Source organism: Alnus glutinosa, chromosome 4 (genome assembly GCF_958979055.1).
Source record: "Alnus glutinosa chromosome 4, dhAlnGlut1.1, whole genome shotgun sequence".
NCBI classification, from domain to species: Eukaryota; Viridiplantae; Streptophyta; class Magnoliopsida; order Fagales; family Betulaceae; genus Alnus; species Alnus glutinosa.
Window position 1 is genome coordinate 29,984,101 of NC_084889.1, and position 19,267 is coordinate 30,003,367.

The 19,267-nt window shown below is 36.2% G+C and overlaps 1 protein-coding gene across 5 annotated transcripts; it reads right to left on the reverse strand.

Moving 5' to 3' along the window:
* Positions 1-999: 999 nt before the first annotated feature.
* LOC133866960 (sucrose transport protein SUC4) lies at positions 1,000-17,383 on the reverse strand. Of its 5 annotated transcripts, none has more exons than XR_009899956.1 (7): positions 16,651-17,383; positions 14,954-15,699; positions 14,456-14,519; positions 14,314-14,357; positions 1,969-2,128; positions 1,426-1,581; positions 1,000-1,215 (listed from the first exon to the last, which is right to left on the reverse strand). XR_009899956.1 is itself a non-coding variant. In XM_062303625.1 (6 exons), exons 1-5 carry the CDS (start codon positions 17,132-17,134, stop codon positions 1,970-1,972), a joined length of 1,497 nt encoding a protein of 498 aa, XP_062159609.1. In that variant the 5' UTR covers positions 17,135-17,383; the 3' UTR covers positions 1,000-1,581; position 1,969. The 5 variants fall into 5 exon arrangements, 3 of the variants coding, with proteins under 3 accessions (XP_062159609.1, XP_062159610.1, XP_062159611.1); XR_009899957.1 differs by having other exon boundaries at positions 1,337-1,581; XM_062303625.1 differs by having other exon boundaries at positions 1,000-1,581.
* Positions 17,384-19,267: the final 1,884 nt, after the last annotated feature.

A 19,267-nucleotide genomic window follows, 5' to 3' on the forward strand; every position in this document is an offset into this window, starting at 1 on the left:
AATTCGAAGAATCAGTTACTTCCATGAAACCCATTCCTCCCTCCCCACAATGTCAGAGTCCATGTGTGTTTAGATCAATAAGTTGCTGCCATGAAAGCTATGTCTCAAGCAACATAACCTAACAACATGTTTGGGTAGCAATTGTTTGTTTTTCATAATTCAAATTCTACTCAGATTTTATCTAATTTTTTCTCATACAAAAAACTCACACACCCAAACGAACCCTAACAAATTTCCAATGGACAAAGAAATTGAATGCCTTTTCGAATTTAGCATCCAAGTTGGGGGGAGACCCCACCAGATTGTTGTAGGAACAGAAATGGACAAACCCTTTTTATCATGTGGTGATGCCATTCACTTTTACCCATGTCAATCACAAAATCATATTACCCCCCCCCCCCCCCCCCCCCTGCAAGTTGTAGATTTGTAGTGGAGCTCGGGAAAATGCATGTTTGGGGGGAAAGTATTTGCAACAATGACAAGACCTGTCAGAATTTTTCTGTTAATGAAGATTATACTTGATCGATCCCCTTGAAACACGAACAAATTCGCAGATTCCATCCCTCCCCTCTCCCCTTTCCAGAAAAAGGTAAAGATGCTTAATCTCCAAGGCTTATAGCTGAGATACCCACAAATCTCTCTCCCTCTCTCTCTTTCTCTCTCTCTCTCTCTCTCTCCAAACTCCACACGTGTCAGGTGTTAAATATTTGCACGGCAAATATTTGCGAGTATATAGTTGACAAGTCAATTAGTAATTAATTAAGTTGACAACTGGCAAGGCACGTCGGATTGTCGTGTCGTGTGTTCATTCAAAATGTTGGTACCCAGGCTAGTATATTTTTCAAATGCATCACAGGCCTTAGTAGCAAGATTTGATGGGAGCATTCAAAGCAAAAATACAGACTCCTATTGATACTGATACGTGCAATGAACACGAGAATTTATTCCAAGGTTTAGATGCAGTGCAGACAAAAAAGAAATTAAAGAAAAAGAGAGAAATGATAAATAAAACCTGCCATAGAAATCATTCCGGCCAGCTTTCCGCAAGAAAAAGCCAGAGCATAAAAGATGTGTACATCAAGGTTTCAATCAGCATAATTCATATTCATTGTTGGCCACCAAGCACACTTCATATTCATACAACAAAAATCGTGTACAAAATGCATGAGATTCCAATAGATTGTTGCTGAACGAACCATCATCGCACAATAAGCCCTGAAAGAAAATTTATTTTCATGAGGAATAATTCCCAATTAAGGGCAACTTATCTTGGTTGGTAAGGAACTAGTCTTGAGAGTAACTTTGGAATCCAGAGTTAGAGGCTTCGATCACCTACTTTTCTCTGGCAATTGGCCACAAAGCAACCGTTTTCCATTAAGTGGGACTGATTTTTGGTGAAGAAATTCTCCACTGATTGGAACTAACCTGTCTTCACGCAGCATTTGATGACAGCTTTCAAGCATGTCTGAGATGTTATTGCTTCAAAAATGGCTTGTTTTCCACCGTTAATTATATATGTAGAATGTCCACCAGTGCCCATTGTAAATGGAGACCTCACGCCTTCAGTCCGGAGCTTCCTCACTACTCTAAACAGGATTTATCATTCAGTCATACTGTCATAGGGTTTCATTGAGTTATAAATGAGAAACAGTTCTCAAAGATTCCAATATTTTGAAAAAAGAAAAAGAAAAAAAGAAAAGAAAAAAAAGTAGACTTATTGTCCACTCTAAGTTGCTATGTCAACAACCAATGAGAAGAAACTTTAGGCCTTTCACTTATTTGAATATCTTAAAAAGATGAAATGAAATATTGAGAGGGGGGGGAAGAGAGAGATAGAGATTCCTGGACAAATGAATTTCAGATTATTAATTGAATTTAATAGATAGAAGTCACAATATCTATTGACAAATTCTGGCTAGTGGTTAACTTGATAGAGAACTCATGAAAAAAGTAGATACAACACGATACCTCATGTGAGGCCTCTGGGCTTCTGAGGACCAGATCGTGGAATCGCTAAGATGGCTACAAGTCCACTAGCAAAGGCTGCAACTGCTGCCACAGCGAAGGCTGGAGCATTTCCCCCACCAAATAGCTGATCCCATGGTCCACTTCCCACGGACACCACGACCTACTCTCAAACACAAAAGATTGACTAAGAATTATAACAAAGGCATTTTTCCACAGAATTTTTATTCCCAGAACTACACGAGTCACTAGGAGACCAGGATATTAGATTAAGAATAAGCAGCAGAGATAAACAACAGTTAACAATAAGAGACCTAACTGCATCAATATTCTCGGATAGGGTAATAAACTACATGAATGTTCTCATAATTATAGGTGGTAAACTGGTAATATCTCACAATTGGGAAAATCTATTCTAACATCGTTTTTCGATAGCTAACAGCCTAACATAAACATGAAAATCTATTCTTTTTCTCCCCCCGCATGATGCTTAAGTGAGCTCACACTTTGATGTCTGCCTAATTAAGCCTGCTTCTTCAAAATGCCTAAAGTACTGACTCTTTTTATCTTAGATGATTCCAGCCGGAAGTGTTTTGTATATTGGCGTTGGTCAAGCTAGCAAATTGCTGTAAACATGCTTCTAGATAACAATTCAGCGAGGTAGCAAGTATTATAGGGTGCAGTTATTCTTAGTGATATTTCAGGCATGTATTCAACATAAAAGTGAGCTTTTCTTTTTTTGATAAGTTTAAAAGTGAGCTTTTCTTCTATGTTATAGTTATGGTTCTAGATCTCTATACTCAAGATCACTTCTTTACTTATATATATATATATATATATATATATATATGTGTGTGTGTGTGTGTGTGTGTGTGTGTGTGTGTGTGTGTTTGTGTGTGATTAAAAGGCCAAGCTTCAACAGAACTCCAGCACCCCTATTCTTCTGGAGGAAAGATAAGTCTGGGTTTAAAATATTCTATTTAAATCAGAACACAAACATCATATGTTTGCAACTTATTTAGACTTCTTACCAGAAGGTTGATTGTTAAAATATATGTTGGCCTCTGATTTCAATAACTTTTATTGGTGAGCATGCCCTTGATAATTTGTGGTTCTGAATATAATGAGGTTCTTTATTGGATATGGAACAGATCAGGGTTCAGAAACAACCACATTGACTTGCATGAAAAGGGGTGTCCGATTTCATGAAAATAAACTAGAACAAAATTGTGAGTGCCCTAGTTTCCTACAATTCACGCAACAAATGTTATATTACATTTTAACAATACTCACTCGTCTGGGGAAGTCTCCCAAAACTCCACATGGTTAACTACTTTGGCATTAACATTTCAACTCTCTAATGAATGAAAGCTGTTTTCTGTAGACAATATATCTTTGGTGACCCTTATATTTTCAACTGGAGTCTCAGAAAAAGAATCAGTCCTATAGCAAAAAATTCACGTGTCCACTTATGAAAAAGATGCAATAAGTTACGAAAATGAATGTTCAAATCTAAAAGGAAATTAACCTTTCCCTTTCTTTTTTCTTTCTCCACTAACATATAAAGGGGTAAAATTACAGTTCTCCCCCTCGATAAATTTCAGAAAAAAACATATAGCCACCCTACCTACAAACCTGGAGAAATAAGTGCATTGACTTATGGGGCCTAAATTTATAATGCCATTAAAGGAATAAAGCTGAAATGACACATCCACCCAACTCAGCACCATAAAATAAATAAATTAAAAGCAGAGAGAGAGAGAGAGACTATCCTTCTCAACCATAGCCTGCACACCACTATCCCCCCCTCTACCACTACACTATCCTTCTCCTTCAAAAAATGTCCAAAACAAATAGCTAATCCCTCATCTCATTCTTACTTCTGTAGTCATTATCCACACACAGTCTCCACACAGCCACCACAAGGCTCCAACAATCCAGGTAAACACCACCATCATAAATAGGGCTGTAAATGAACTAGTCCATTTGTGAATCCGCTCGAGATCGGCTCGTATAAGCTCAGTTTGAGCTTGGTTCCTTTAATATATGAACCGTTCATGAACACAAAATTACATACGATTATTAAACGACCCGTATAAACTTGGCTCGAGTCAACTAATGTTCGTAAACATAGCTCGTATAAGCTCGGCTCGACTCATTAGCTCGTTCTTATATCTTTGTACACACACAAACATATATTAATAAAAATAGGTTATATAAATATGTATATTAATTTTTTTTTTTTGATAAGTAAAGTATATTCAAAAGGCGCAAAGGGGCGCAACCCATAGTACACAGGACGTATACAAGAAGCCCCTAATTCAAAGAAAAAAGAGAGCACCTATCTATAAATTCAAAAAAAGAACACTCATGCATAAGCTGAAATTTTTCTCTTCACATAAACATCGTTTGTAGCATCAGTCTCTTCAAGTTCATCAAATCAATCTCACAATCTTCAAAACAGCGTGCGTTTCATTCCCTCCAAACACACCACATCAAACACAATGGAGCCATGCGCCAAATTGGTATCAGAGTCTGATTACCCTTTTGCCCCCTCCAACTCCCCAACATATCTTTCACCGACCGCGGCATTACCCACTCCGCCCCAAACATTTGCAGAATCGTCCTCCACAATTCTGTAGCCACCATACAATGCAAAAACAAATGGTCAATGGACTCTCCAGAACTCTTACACATAAAGCACCACTCCATCACAATAATGTTTCTCTTTCGTAAATTATCCAAGGTTAATATTTTCCCTAACGTTGCCATCTAAACAAAGAAAACCACTCTCGGGGAGACCTTAACTTTCCAAATACTTTTCCATGGAAAGGAAGACTGAATAGGACTAGATAAGACCTTATAGTAAAACTTTACCTCAAAAGATTTCTTTCGCGCAGGATTCCAACACATCTTATCCTCTCCCTCATTTTTAATTTTAAGAGTGTACAACATCTCAAAAAATCTACTAACCGCTTCGACCTCCCAATCATGAACTGGGCGAGAAAACAGAATATTCCATAGAATTGTGCCATTTTGTCTTTGCATATTCTCCTCCACCCAAGCATCCTTGCCTCTAGCAATGAGAAACAATTCTGGACAAAGAGTCTTCAAAGGAATCTTCCCACACCACAAATCATGCCAAAACCGAACTTTCGAACCATTCCCTATCCCATATCTTACATGAGCTGCAAAAGCATCCCATCCCCTCCTAATACTCTTCCAAACACCAAACCCATAAGAACCCCCAACCTCCTTAGAGCACCAATCACCCCTCATACTTCCATATTTGAAGTCCACCACCATCCTCCAAAGAGCATCCCTCTCCATAACCATTTACCCATCAAGGCTTTATTGAACATAACCATATGTATATTAATTATTAAGTAATAAGAATGCTATATATATATATATATATATATATATATATATATATATATATATATATATTCGTATTAACAATTTAACATACTAACTAGTTCGTTAATATATAATATATACCAAGTAAATATGTATGAAAAAGAACAAGCAAAATGCAAGGCACTAAATTAAGACCTCTGTTAGCAAATACAAGGCACCAAATTAAGGATGGACCAAAAATTGGGTGTTAAAGTTATAAAAGATGCCCAAATGATTGATTTGCCCATTGGACAGAATATACATAAGACTAGAAAACAAAACCAAGTGGCGGAATTACATTTTTACCTATTACTCGATCGAGAGGATTGATGCTCCATTTTTTATTCGCTAGTCTTCAAATGAATTTTGTAAATGTAAAATAAACAAATCTTACGTACATTTAATAACTTTAAAATTTGAAACTACTAAGTGAATACGTGCTGAGCCTAATGACCTGATTGGAAGAAACATCGACAGATGCATTACTTCCTACACGACATGTAGAGAAACCAGCAAACAATGAGGCACGAGAAGATGCAAACCAGCCATCTCGTTTTGTCTCACACTGAAAATAACAAGCCCAATTCCCTCACACTACATCTATGAAAAGGGTGCCACATTCTCTTAAAGCTCATGATGAGGTGCACCCTACGTGCCATTAGTCGTGGAGTTTAAATGAGCCAAAAGTAAAATTTGGTCTATTTTTCTTAACCAGCTAAGTCTTTGGTTGGTTGAGAATCAGATTTAAGTTTTAAAAAATAATTGAGCTCCAGCACGGATGGAAGTAAAAAGAAAAATACCTGAGCCAAGCCGGTCAAGTACTCGACTATGTTAAAATATTGATTAAATGATTAAATTTACATCTTCCTATCAGCTTAAACTTTTAAAATAAGTGGCATTTTAACATGGTATCAAAGCAAAAGGTCCTGAGTTCGAACCTTGACTCCGTCATTTACCTCCCGTTTCAATTAAATATTCCACATGTTAGGCATCACCTATCAAAAGGAAATCTAAGCCCACACGTGAGGGGAAGTGTTAAAGTATTGATTAAGTTATTAAATTTACCTCTTCCTATCAACTTAAGCTTTTAGAATAAGTGATATTTTAACAAACTAGGGCTCGATTAGAGGCTTCAAGAGCCGAGCTTGAACACATTTTCAAAGCTCGACTCGAGTTTTTCAAGCTCCTAAGCCATGCCCGCAATTCCAATACCCAGCTCAGCTCGGTTCGTTTACAACCCTAATCAAAAAAGCGCGTCAAACTGAACTAGCTGCACAAAAAGTCGGGCTATCTTTGGTAAGTGATTTGAAAACACAGCAAACTTATTATGTTGGGGTACTCGCGCAACCACCTTTGTGATGTTGGGTTGCCACACGGCCACCTTGTCTTCTCCTTTTGGTGGTGTGGTCATGTGGCCAGCTCTCTATGTTTTCTAATTTCTTTTTCCTTTTTAAGCAATAAGTCAATCTTCACACCTGAAAAAATGAACAAGTGTTTTTTCAAAATTTTCCTATAAGAAGGTGTGTGAAGAATATTTTCAGCGGGAGAAGATGATTGCACGCCAAAAGTCTTAAGGGAAAAAGGGAGCTACTTAATTTGCATAGTTCCATCAATTATGGTGTTGCGAAAGATCCCTCTAGGAGTAAGAAAGGCAAGGCACACATGATGTAGGTTTGTATACTTTGGTGGGTGGTGGGTTGTTTAGTATCTTACTTGGGTTCTATTGTAGTTTGTTTTGGGGTTTTCCTTCGATTTCGGGGGTTTAGGTTTTGTTGGTTCTATTGGGTTTTTGCGGGTTAGCTTTGGTTGTTCTTGTATATACTTCATGTGTGCGTAGGGGCGCCTTACACTTTCATTAATAAAGTCTTCTTACTTATCAAAAAAAAAAAAGGTGTGTGAAGTTTTATAAAAATTGTGCTATTGTAAACTGTTTTGTGTTTTGTTTTTGGGTTAAATGCATGATTGATACTTGTGGTTTCGCTCTTTATCAAAAAGGCATCTAGGTTTTAAAAAGTAACAAAACTGATACATGTACTTTCCAAGTTTATCTATTTGATACCTCTGTCCATCTACCATTTAAAAACTTGACTGAATTTTTGCCACGTGTATAAAAAAAGTCATACAAGACTAATAAAATGTTGCCACGTGTACAATAATGCCACATCAGCTTGAAACCTAATAATTTTTAAAAAAAGAATTTTATTTCATTTTATTTTATTTTTTAAAAAAAGGTGCTCTGCCACCTAGTCGGGCCAATTATTACATAAAACCACAACTAACCAATTTGGGACTCACAAACATCCTTTCTCACATTTAGTGAGCCAGAAATTTTTTCAATGAAAGGCAAGACAATATATTAATGTGAGAAATCCTAAGATGAATAATGATCAAGAGGCAAAGCAATATATCCCAAGTTTCATGTCAATGTCGCATAAGTATAAAATTAATGAGTACAATATATGTTCACATAAATTATTAAATAACTATAGTATTTCCAAGTTTATAAATTACTCGACATGCTAATCACATATCTATTAATTTTGAAAGAGAATTTAAGAACTAACAAACATTGATGGACGCCAAATATTGTGTATTTAGACCCCTTAATTTACATTTACTATACATTTAGTTTTGTTATTTTCTGATATTTTTAGTTAGTTTTAGTGTCTTGGTGTTTTGCAGGTTACTGAGAGAAAATAGCGGTATTTTTTTGTGGATTGACAAAGGAAAGGAATATTGGGGAGAATAAAATATAAATGAAGAGAAAATAATTGCCATTAAGGAAAGATTTTGTCTTGACATAGAGATGCAAGGAATAATTATTTTTTTTTGTCTTAACCTAAACATGGACCACCAAGACATGCACGTTTTGTTGAAGTCTGCAGCACCAAATATTGAAGATACGTTTCTTTACATGTTTAGCAACAGCACGAGTCAACACAAATCCAAGAGAATCAAAGGAAGCAGGACACGTCTTCATCCATGCAAATCTGGCCAAGTCGAGTTGATCCCTTTCCTAATTAAGTTGTTTTAAACGTTTCTTCTTACACGATTCTCCAAAAGAGAAAAGGCAGCACTGATTTATTTCCATGACAGAGCTGTAGCCGTGCAAGAAATTTAGAGGAACGAGTTCTTTCCTTAAGAAGCCGCCAAACCCGTGTACGTGAAGATATGATTCTTTTCTCTATATCTGGCAGCCGAATCCATGCAATATCTGGCAGCAAATAAAGAGACACAATTCTTTTCCATAACAAGGCAGCACTCGGACGGGTAGAAGCGCAAATTAAAATTCATAATTTTCATGATAGAAGAGGCAGCACCAGATTCTTTCCAAAGAGAGAAGCACCGAATACCCTAGTTCCTGCACTATATATATTTGTTGTTTCTCTTGTAAAAAGTGTGTGGAGAGGAAGAGAAGAGCAAAGGAGCACAGAAGAGCATAGAAGCGTAGAGTTTGAATTTTTATTTTATTTGTTTTTAATTTATGTTTAGTACTTTGATTATGGAATTTATTTTTATAAACATGAGTGGCTAAACCTCTAGCTAGGGCTAGAGGTGAAGCCTAGTATTTTTATTATGTGTTCTTGAGATCATGTTATTCGTTTTTCATAGATGAATGATTAAATTTGGGGGATGATTTTTATTTGAGAGTAATTTAATGAGACAAGTTTATTTTGATTCCTTATGATTTTTGTTTATATCAAATGCTTACTTTGTTTGATTTGATATGATTCGAAAATATATGGAATGCTTAATTTATTGTTTCATGTTTTTGAAATCAAATTCTCAATCAACCCATGTTTGATCTATTTTATATTTTTTTTATGTCTCATGAATACATAATAAAATACTAGGTGGATCCTTGAAACCCTAGTCTTTTCCAATATTATCTTCCAAATCAAATTTATTTATTTTAGTTTCATAATTTACTTTTTAATTTAAATTATATTCCTTTGCTCCACTTTCAAAAGCAAAATTCCTATTTTTTTTTTTTTTTTCTTTTCTGCATAATAATAAAAATTATTCTCTTGTGTCTAATCATTCCTTGTGGATCGACCTCGGACTTACCGTAATTTATTACTTGCGAAAACCTGCACTTGGGTTTGCACCCTTAATGGTCCAACAAGTTTTTGGCGCCGTTGCCGGGGAATGCATTTAAGACACTAAGTTTAATTATTATTATTTTTAATTTTATTTTGTTTTATTTTTTAAAAAAAATAATAATAAAAATAATAATTGTGTTTTATTTTTTTTAACAGGTACCAACTTTCTAATCATTACAACTGAGAAATTCAAGGGAGATTTATTTCTGGAAAAGTGCGAAGGCATCATAAAGTCTCCAGGTGATATAGTTCTACTTCGTAGCATATTGATTTAATTTTGTGTATGAGCGTTTGGCAACGCGATTACACAAAAAAGCTTAGTAAGGTAGAATTTGATATTTTCCCTATAGAGTTGCATAATCCTGAGCTAGAGTTTCTTAACAACTCTATAGATATGGCTGATGATGAAGGGAGTAACCATGAGGATGAATTTGAAAACCAAGCTGACCAACCTGTCAAAAGCCTTAGAGACTATTTGCAACCCACTAAGTCAAGTACCCCTTCTTGCATGGCAGTCCCCGCCAATACAGGAAATTTTGACATTAAACCTGGGGTAGTCCAATCACTGCCTAAGTTTCGTGGGCTTGATTCTAAGAACCCATACATGCATCTCAAGGAATTTGATATGGTTTGTGCTATGCATCTTAGTAATCTTGATGATGTTGTTAAGCTGACATTGTTCCCATTTTCTTTGACTGAGAAAGCCAAATATTGGCTACACACCCTAAGGCCTAGAACAATAGGGACATGGCAAGAGATGACCAAGGAATTTTTGAAAAAGTTTTTTCCGACTCATAAGACTAATACATTGAGAAGGAACATCATGAATTTTGCCATAAAAGAAAATGAAACATTTTTTCAATGCTACAAACGATTTAAAGAACTTTTACTCTCATGCCCACATCATGGGAATAAAACATGGCGGGTGATAAGTTTTTTTTTATGATGGTTTGACTTCCAACATGAGGCAATTTGTGGAGATGATGTGTAATAGTGAGTTTATGAACAAAGCACCCGATGAAGCTTGGGACTATTTTGATCTCTTGGCCGAACATGCTCAAGTCTGGGACACCACAGAAGGACTGATAAGGCAAAACCTGAACCCAATTCTAGGGGCGGTTTATATCACATTAAAGCAGATGAGGATATGAGTGCTCGTATTGCTACATTGACAATAAAGGTGGAGGCCATAGAGTTGAGCAAAGTGGGTGTAACTAAGAGTCCCAAACCAATTGAGATTAGTTGCGAGATTTGTGAGGCTAATGTGCATTTGACCAAGGATTGTCCCACAATCCTTGCTTTCAAAGAGGTGTTGCATGAACAGGCCAATGCGGCCAATGCATACCAAAGACCATTCAGTTCACCCTATTCTGAAACGTATAATCCTAATTGGCCGAATCACCCGAATTTTAGTTGGAGAAATGGTCAATCTACAAATGAACTTCAAGGATCTTCTTCTCATGCTCCTTATGTGCCACCACATAAGCAGACCTTGGAGGAAACATTGCAAGCCTTCATACAAAGCCAATCTCAGATCAACTAAGATACCAAGCAAGATATTCAAGAGTTGAAAAACGCAGTTGGTAGAATTGAGTCTCAGTTGAATGTGTGAGAGAAAGGAAAGTTTCCAGCCCAACCTGAACCTAACCCAAGTACTCGAGCTGGGGTAAATGAAGTCAGCAATACTCAAGTAGAACATGCCAAGTCTGTCACTATCCTTAGGAGTGGAAATGTGATTAATAAAGAGGTCACAACAAAAATTTCACCACCTAAGGGAAATTTAGAAACCAATGAAGATGACAAGCCTAATGAGGTTGAAGATGTTGTGGAGAAAGTGTATAAGCCTGTTGCCCCATTTCCCCAAAGGTTGCTTGCACCTAAAAATGGAACAGAAAATCAAGATATTTTGGAAGTGTTCAAGCAAGTGAAAATAAACATTCCTTTGCTAGATGCCATCAAACAAATTCCTTCATATGCAAAATTTTTGAAAGATCTTTGCACGGTAAAGCGAAAGCTTTTTGTTCACAACACATTTTTGACAGAGCAAGTAAGTGTTATAATTCAGCAGAAAATCCCTTTGAAGCAAAAAGATCCTAGATCACCAACTATCCCATGCATCATTGGCAATTCTAAGATTGATAAAGCATTAATGGATTTAGGAGATGGTGTAAATCTACTACCCTACACAGTTTATGAGCAGTTGGGCCTTGGAGAGTTAAAACCCACCAAAGTTGTTCTTCAACTTGCCGACCGATCTGTTGTTATACCAAGAGGGGTAGTAGAGGATGCTTTGGTGCAAGTGGATAAATTTTACTTTCCTGTGGATTTCATTGTTTTAGATACAAAGCCTGTTTCACACTCTAGCATTGACATTCCTGTCATTTTGGGACGACCATTTTTGGCTACTTCTAACACTTTGATTTATTGCAGGAATAGAATCATGAAACTTACATTTGGAAATATGACCGTTGAGTTGAACATCTTCAACAATTGTAAACAACCTGGCATTGATGATGATGCGGAGATTCTTGAGGTGGACATGATCCAAACCTTGGTGGAAGATAAGTTTTCTCACTCTATGTTTTCTGATCCTATAGAGGCATGTTTACTAAATCCCATGAGTGATGATATAGAATTGGAAAAAGCTCATGTTGTTCTAGATGTTGATACAGTGATGGACACTAATGGATGTAACTCATGTTTTGAGGACTTGCATGTACACATTAAAACTCATTCATCAAGTGTCAAAGCACCCAAAATTGAAAACTTAAGAAATGGTAATGTTTCTAAAGAAGAATATTTGAAACCATTTTATGAAGATTTTGAGCCGATAGATGAGTCTAGTAATTTGGAGGATCCTATTTATCGGGATATGCCAAACACATGAACTCAATTTGTCATTATAATCGAAATGTTTGTGTTGTAGTTTAGTGTTTTTGTTTTGTTTTTCTAATTTTTGCAGGCAATAAGTTTGGTTTGTTTTCATCACTTCAAGGTACTTTTCCTAATCTCTACTTCTTTACTTTATTTTGTTACATTAGAGACAATGTAAGTTTTAGGTTGGGGGGAGGAGCTTGATGCTTAATGCTTGTCGTTGTTTTTATGTTGTTTTGTTTATTTTATATTTCAAAAAAAAAAAAAAAAATTTGTAGTCAAGTTTGAGTTAAACCATAGCTGTGGTTTGCATTTCATTGGCTTGCTTAAAGTTTTGAACACATCATGTCATTAGGAATCTGAGTCTTTTGACTTATTTTTGGGCTAGTAAGACTTCACTTGTTTGAATTGAATTATCACGAGCAAACATAACTAACTTAAAAGATGGGTTGTAATATGGGGAGGGATTATATTTATATTACGAGGAGTCAACAAACAAACAAACAAACACAAACACATGCACAAAAAGGAGAGGCTATGGACAAAGCCCCCATAAGAGCTCATGCGTAAATAATGGGACTAGTAAAAAAACTAAATTCACTATGAAGAGATTCAAAAATTTACAAGGGACAGTGTAAACAATGGGGCAATACTATAAGTTATACATCACTACGAAGGGAGGGTTCCAAAAGCCAGGGGGCATACAACCCCCCCCCCCCCCCCCCCCCCCCCCCCCCCCCCCGAAAAAAAATATGATAGGCCTGTTTCGGGGAGTCCAAGAACAAGCAAATAAATCAGGCTCTAAAAACATGTTAAAGCATCGATCTCAAAAGCTTACACTCAAAAATTGGGTCAACAATATATATCAAGCACCTACTCATTTACCCCCCCTCTCTCCCCCTAACGTGCAAGCCTGCTCATTAATTGAAGACCAAGGCCTTGCACATGCAGAAGAAAAAAAAAAAATCAAACGAGTGTTCTAGGATAACTGAACTTCAGAAACAAGACTCCAATAATACATTAGCTCTACTATCTACCTTGAAAGCTTATATTAAGAATGCTTTTGGCCCCGCGATTTCGCAAGACAAAAGAATATTTCTAAACAAAATCGTGGAAAGTGTCCCGTTTGAAAAAAATGGCAATTTGAAAACGTGGAAAAATTCACATTTTCAAAACATAGGTAAGGGAGTGCTTTTTAAAAATACACGATTTTAAAGGCTGAACCACGAATTTACCAAATGTTTAATTGTGTATTTAAAAATCGCGTTTTCATTAACTGTGTTTTGAAATCGCTATTTTTTCAAACCACTAAATCAAACGGACACTAAAGCTTAAGATATTAGGAAGTAGGCCAACAATGTATATCAACCTCACAAAACATACCAACACTAACATTCTCCCCCTCTTGTAACCCACCGTAACACTTAATTTCTAATCAAACTCATCAATTCTGAGTCTTACATGTGCATAAGTAAAAGAAACTAAACAAAATGAGGTCTCCATGAAATTAACCGGGTAACTTTTAGCCAAATAAGGATAGGATACCATGACCGAACCATCAATCCCAAAAGCTTAACTTACCATAAAGTAAGCAATCAATGTATATCAAGCACCCATGCAATAAAAACCTCTCAAATGTGGGCTAACTATGTGTATCAAACTCACAACACGCCTAACAACCCCATTCAATTCAAACCTTGAACCTTAGTGTGAGAAATAAAATACCAACCACCAAGTCACTCACGGAAAATATTTTCCTTCTCTTTTTGAGATTCAAGGTTTGAATGGAATGAAGGTTTCAAGGATTCAAATTGAATCTCAACAGACAATCAAAGGTCGGACAACATGTTAGTTATCGTTCATCCCAAAACTTGGTATAAAAAAACATCTATCATGAATATGAATTGATTACCATTTAGTATAGTAGTGCCAGATATGCACATATAATAAAGGAATGAAAGGGCAGCCATACCTGTGGGATCACTATTGCCAGATTCAGGACACCCATTGATAATCCTGCAAGAACCCAACCATTTATTTAGATAAGCAGCCCAGCAGCAAACATCTCCCAGAAAATTTTTGTAAGTGTAGCCATAAAAAAAAAAATTGCTCACCTTGGCCAAGTCCCAAAGACTCAATACGTGTGGATATCAAGGCATATGGAACACTATAAGTGATCTGCAAGAGAAAAAAAAAAAAATTAACAATCAATGCATAAACTGAGCTCTCGCATGGTGCATACAAGTGTCATCCTCATGTTAACTATATATGTGACAGTTCTAACTTATGATCACATAGGCAAAAGGCAAAGAATGTTATCCAAAAACGCAATATTCAGTCTGAAGGCCCTGCTCCAGAAAATTTTGCATAGTTCTTTGATGCCCCAATGATAAGGCTATACTGGAGGGATCATATCGGTCATATTTTAGCTGAAGAATACAGCAACATGTGATTAAGGCCCTCTGCATACGTAGGCAATGACGGCATAAATTCACAATGCACACAAAATAGAAGTTAGACTCCTATTCGCCCTTCATTTGAGTATGAATGAGTAGGAGAAAAAAAAATAGAAAGCCAGTATTCCTTTTAGAGGAGAGAACTGCATGACTTACCGCCAAAGGAATGCCAAGAATTGCAAAAATCAGCAATGCAGCAATTACAATGCCATCGGGAGGTAGAGCATGGCCTGCATAGCTATAACTTTTCGCCACATAGGTAATTACTAGCATTGCAAGAAAGCAGAGAGCCATGAGGATATTTGAAATCCCCCACACAAAACCGGCCCCCAACTTACTGCAGAGCTTCTCCATGAGCACCGAAGTTATTCCAAGAACAACTGAATTCAACATCAGACCAAGCGCGCCCATTCTAACTCCAGTACTATAATTCTGCCCTTCATTAGGCTTGCCACCATAAATCTCTCGACCCATCCAATCAGTATCAAAAAGAAGAAATGGAAACCATCCAATCCAGGTCAAAGCAGTAACAAACAGGATTACCCATATAGACCCTGAAAAATAACTAAAAGTCCCAAACAGTTCCCAAAGGAAGGCTTCTTGAGCATGACTTGACGTTCCTGGCCCATCTTCGACAAAGGGTGTGGATCTCACACTCGAACCAAGAGGCAATTCCTGAGCTGCTGATATGCTTACATATGTAGTAATTGCAATGAACACAATGTCGATAAGGAAAGCAGACTTGAGATTTGCACAGTTTACATTGCATGCAGTGGTATGAGTAAATGGAAAAATTTTGAACCAGCCACTATATGATCCAGTGGCGAAGCCAAGAACATTGCCAACAGCCATAAACAAAGAGAAATACGCATTTGCCACTCGAGTCCTTCGATGATCCTTTCCTAGCATGACAGATATTTAAAACAAGACATATGTCAACTTGTAGTTTGTTTACATAAGTTTTTATCTTTTGACAAAATTTAATCTTTTACATATGTTGCACATGCAAGTGTAGGTACTAAGTAGTAACTGGTGTTTCTCAAAAGAATGAACGATGTTCCACACACCATTACCTTTTTAATTTGGGAATATTTTTTACACAAAAAACATTTAAGAAGGACAGGTTCTATTATATATATCTCACTATGGCTCTCATACAAAACTTTCAGCAATACTTATCTTCATGTCTCTCTCCTTTCTCAATAGGCATATTTCATTTTGACGAAATATGCGGTGCTCTACAGTCTGCTGTGTAGATTGCAAGAATAATCTGTGGCAAGAAACTTAGGATATCGATTTTATGCGGAATTCAACAGTGAAACCTGGGTATAACTATAACCCTCCACGGCCCTTACATCATTTAATGAGCTCCAATCCAATTTGCTACAATTTTGATTGAATTGAGTACTAATCCATTTGCTTTTCATGCCCACCATCAACATGTGAAACATTCAGAGATTCTTCCCCCGTACTAATTAATGGTCGACAAAGTCTATTCAAGGAAATTTTTAGTACTTCTAGTTCCACAAAAGAGATCATTAACTGATGAATCCTAATCCATTTAAATGCTAAGACGGCAAAATATATCAATAATTAACAATCCCCATCATCTCATCTCCGCTGCAACTGCACGGAACCAACAAATAAATAAATAACGACCAAAATTAACATTTCAAAGAAACATAATCCTCCATTCAACAGTTTCCTTTTTTATCGGAATAAACTGGTTCGAAGGACACTAATAAATTAACGTCAATCAAGTTTGATTTGCCATTGAAGAATCTATTGCATTCTCGCAACGCTTAAATTAAATAGAAAAACATATAATAGCAGAAAAGGCAATGGAGGATTACCAGTGAGATCGGCGAGCAGAGCTCTACAAGGACCCTGAGTCATGTTATTGGCGACGTCGAGAATCCAAAAGCCAAACACGAACGCAGCCACGGCCCTGGGCCTGAACGAGCCACGGTCGCCGAGAAGCCAACCGATGTCCGCCGAGTATCCGATAATAAGGACGGAGACGGCGATCGACACCGCCCCGGCGAGTATGAACGGCCTCCGGCGGCCGAAGCGGCTGGTGCAGCGGTCGCTCATGTGACCGACCAGAGGTTGCACCACGAGCCCCGAGAGCGGCCCGCACAGCCATATCACGCTGGCCCAGGCGTGCGGGATCCCCAGCTCCTGCACGTACGGCGTCAGCAGCGAGAGCTGCAGCGCCCACCCGAACTGAATCCCGCACGCCACCGAAGCCACCCGCAGTAGCCGCCTCAACGGAACCTTAGGTTCGATCCCCGGCCGAAACCTGACACGGTGGCGCTCCGCTTCAGGGATCGCCATTTTCCTCCCTCCAATTTTATTTATTTATTTTTTTCCTACTTTTGTTTCGATTCTTTTACTCCAACCGTTTCATAAATTGTGTTGAGAATCGAAAAGAAGAGCGGGAGACTCAGAAATTGGCGGCTTCCGCCGAACTGCGCTCTGGCACACCTGCAAACAAGTGTTTGAAGCTTGTTTGTTATAAACGAGAAACTGCCCTTATCTAAACTAGAATTTGCGGATAAAACCCATTTGCTGCCAAATTATGAATGGAAATATATGGGTTGATATTTTCACTCAATATCCCTTTAATTATAAATATTTTAGTCCTACATGGCTACAAGCTTTTTATTTTATTTTATTTATTTATTATTATTATCAAATGGACAAGTAGTTGGCGTGTTACATGCTGTTTGGAAATGGGGTCGGGATTTCTTCCAATCTCCTACTAAGATTGCGGGAGTTTTTCTGTTAGTGCATATTTTCCAATGTATGTCTAACTTATATAATTTTACATACAATATAAATATTTATTAAGTGTTTATTAAATAATAAAGTGACTTTTTAAATTATTTTTAAATTATTATTGAGTATGTGATTAATCAAGTAGTAAATTAGAGTAGGTGATCGTGAAAGACTATTTATAGGATAAACCTGACTAGATAAGTGGTTGAACAACCTAATTTTTATGAGTAATGCTACACATCATCCTCTTGTCCACCTTTCATCCTCTCAAAATTGATGTGGCTCTTAAAATTACCATTGGATCAAAATTCAATAATGATCTATCATAAATTCAATGGTGATTTTAATAGCCACATCAAATTTGGGAGGACAAAAGGAGGACAAGGGGATGATATGTAGCATTACTCAATTTTTATTGAGTCAATGGGTCTCATAAGTGGTCTCTCACAATCACCTGTTCGAATTATATCAAATTTGGACAAATAATTGTATAGGATCTTAATTATGATACCAAGTATTAAAGCATTCACAATAGACTCTTTATATTTAGATTTTTTTCTACATTTTTAACAAAAACAACAAAAATGCCCAAATAATATTCTTTAGTAAATGTTAAGTTTAACCTTTGTCAAAATTTCTCTTTAGATTTAAAGAGCCAAAAAAACAATGTTATCATTTTTTTAATAATACTTTTTGTAAACATTGCCAATGTTCTCCCTTTTTTTTTTTTAAATAAATAAAAACTGCTCCATGTGATAATGTTGTTATAAATGATTAAAAAATAATATTTATTTAAAGTAGATAAACATTTAGAGAATTTGTTGTTTGATGGTTTAAAAAAATGACTAGTTAAAACTCTTAAAATAGATTTTGAGAATTAACATAATTAGGGAAAAGCACACATGACCCTTTCAAATTACCACCTCATTGTCAATATCCTCCAAAACAACCAATTGTGTCAATCCCCCTCCCTAAACTACTTAAAAATGTTAATGCCCCTAATGACAAAAATATTAATATTTAAAAAAAAAAACTAAAAAAACTATTAAAAAATCTACAATAACAAAAATCTATACAAAAAACAAAAGAAAAAAAAACAAAATGTTTTTTTTTCTTTTTTTTATATAATTTTCATTTATTTTTTTTTCCTTTTTAAAAAAAATTTAACGTTCTTTTTCATTCTTTTTTAATTATTATCTTTATATAATTTTCATTTTTTTCCCTTTTTCTTTTTCTAATTTTACGTTCTTTTTCATTTTAAAAAAAAAACAATCGTTTTTTCTTTAATTTTTTTTTTTTTTTTAGTTATTTAGGTTTTTTTTTTTCAATTTATAAGGTCATTTTTCTTCTTTTGTTGGTCTTATGAATAACATTAACATGTTTTGATAATTTAAAGGAGAGGCATTAACACAATTAAAAATTTAAAAGAGATATTAATAATTAATTGATAGTTTAATTAAAATATGTATACTTTTTTAAAAAAACAATTATGAAGAACAAACTATTGCGAATGCTCTTTTAACTCTTAACCGGAGTTTTTCCATTCCTTTTCTTTTATTTCCTCGGTTGGGGGTGTGGTGTAGGAAAATGAAAGGTTTTCTTTTTTCCTCGGGGTGGGCGGTGTTAGGAAAATGAAAGGTTGTAAAGTGCGAATGCTTATTGGACAAGTGTACGAAGGTTGCTTTCATT

Excerpts from the sequence above, each read along its gene's own strand:
- LOC133866960 (XM_062303625.1), bottom strand. The coding sequence starts at position 17,134 with ATGGCGATCCCTGAAGCGGAGCGCCACCGTGTCAGGTTTCGGCCGGGG. Across the intron at positions 14,358-14,455 it reads GTCTTTGGGACTTGGCCAAG|GATTATCAATGGGTGTCCTG; the intron begins GTGAGCAATTTT and ends GGGTTCTTGCAG. Across the intron at positions 2,129-14,313 it reads TGGCAATAGTGATCCCACAG|GTCGTGGTGTCCGTGGGAAG; the intron begins GTATGGCTGCCC and ends GTTTGAGAGTAG.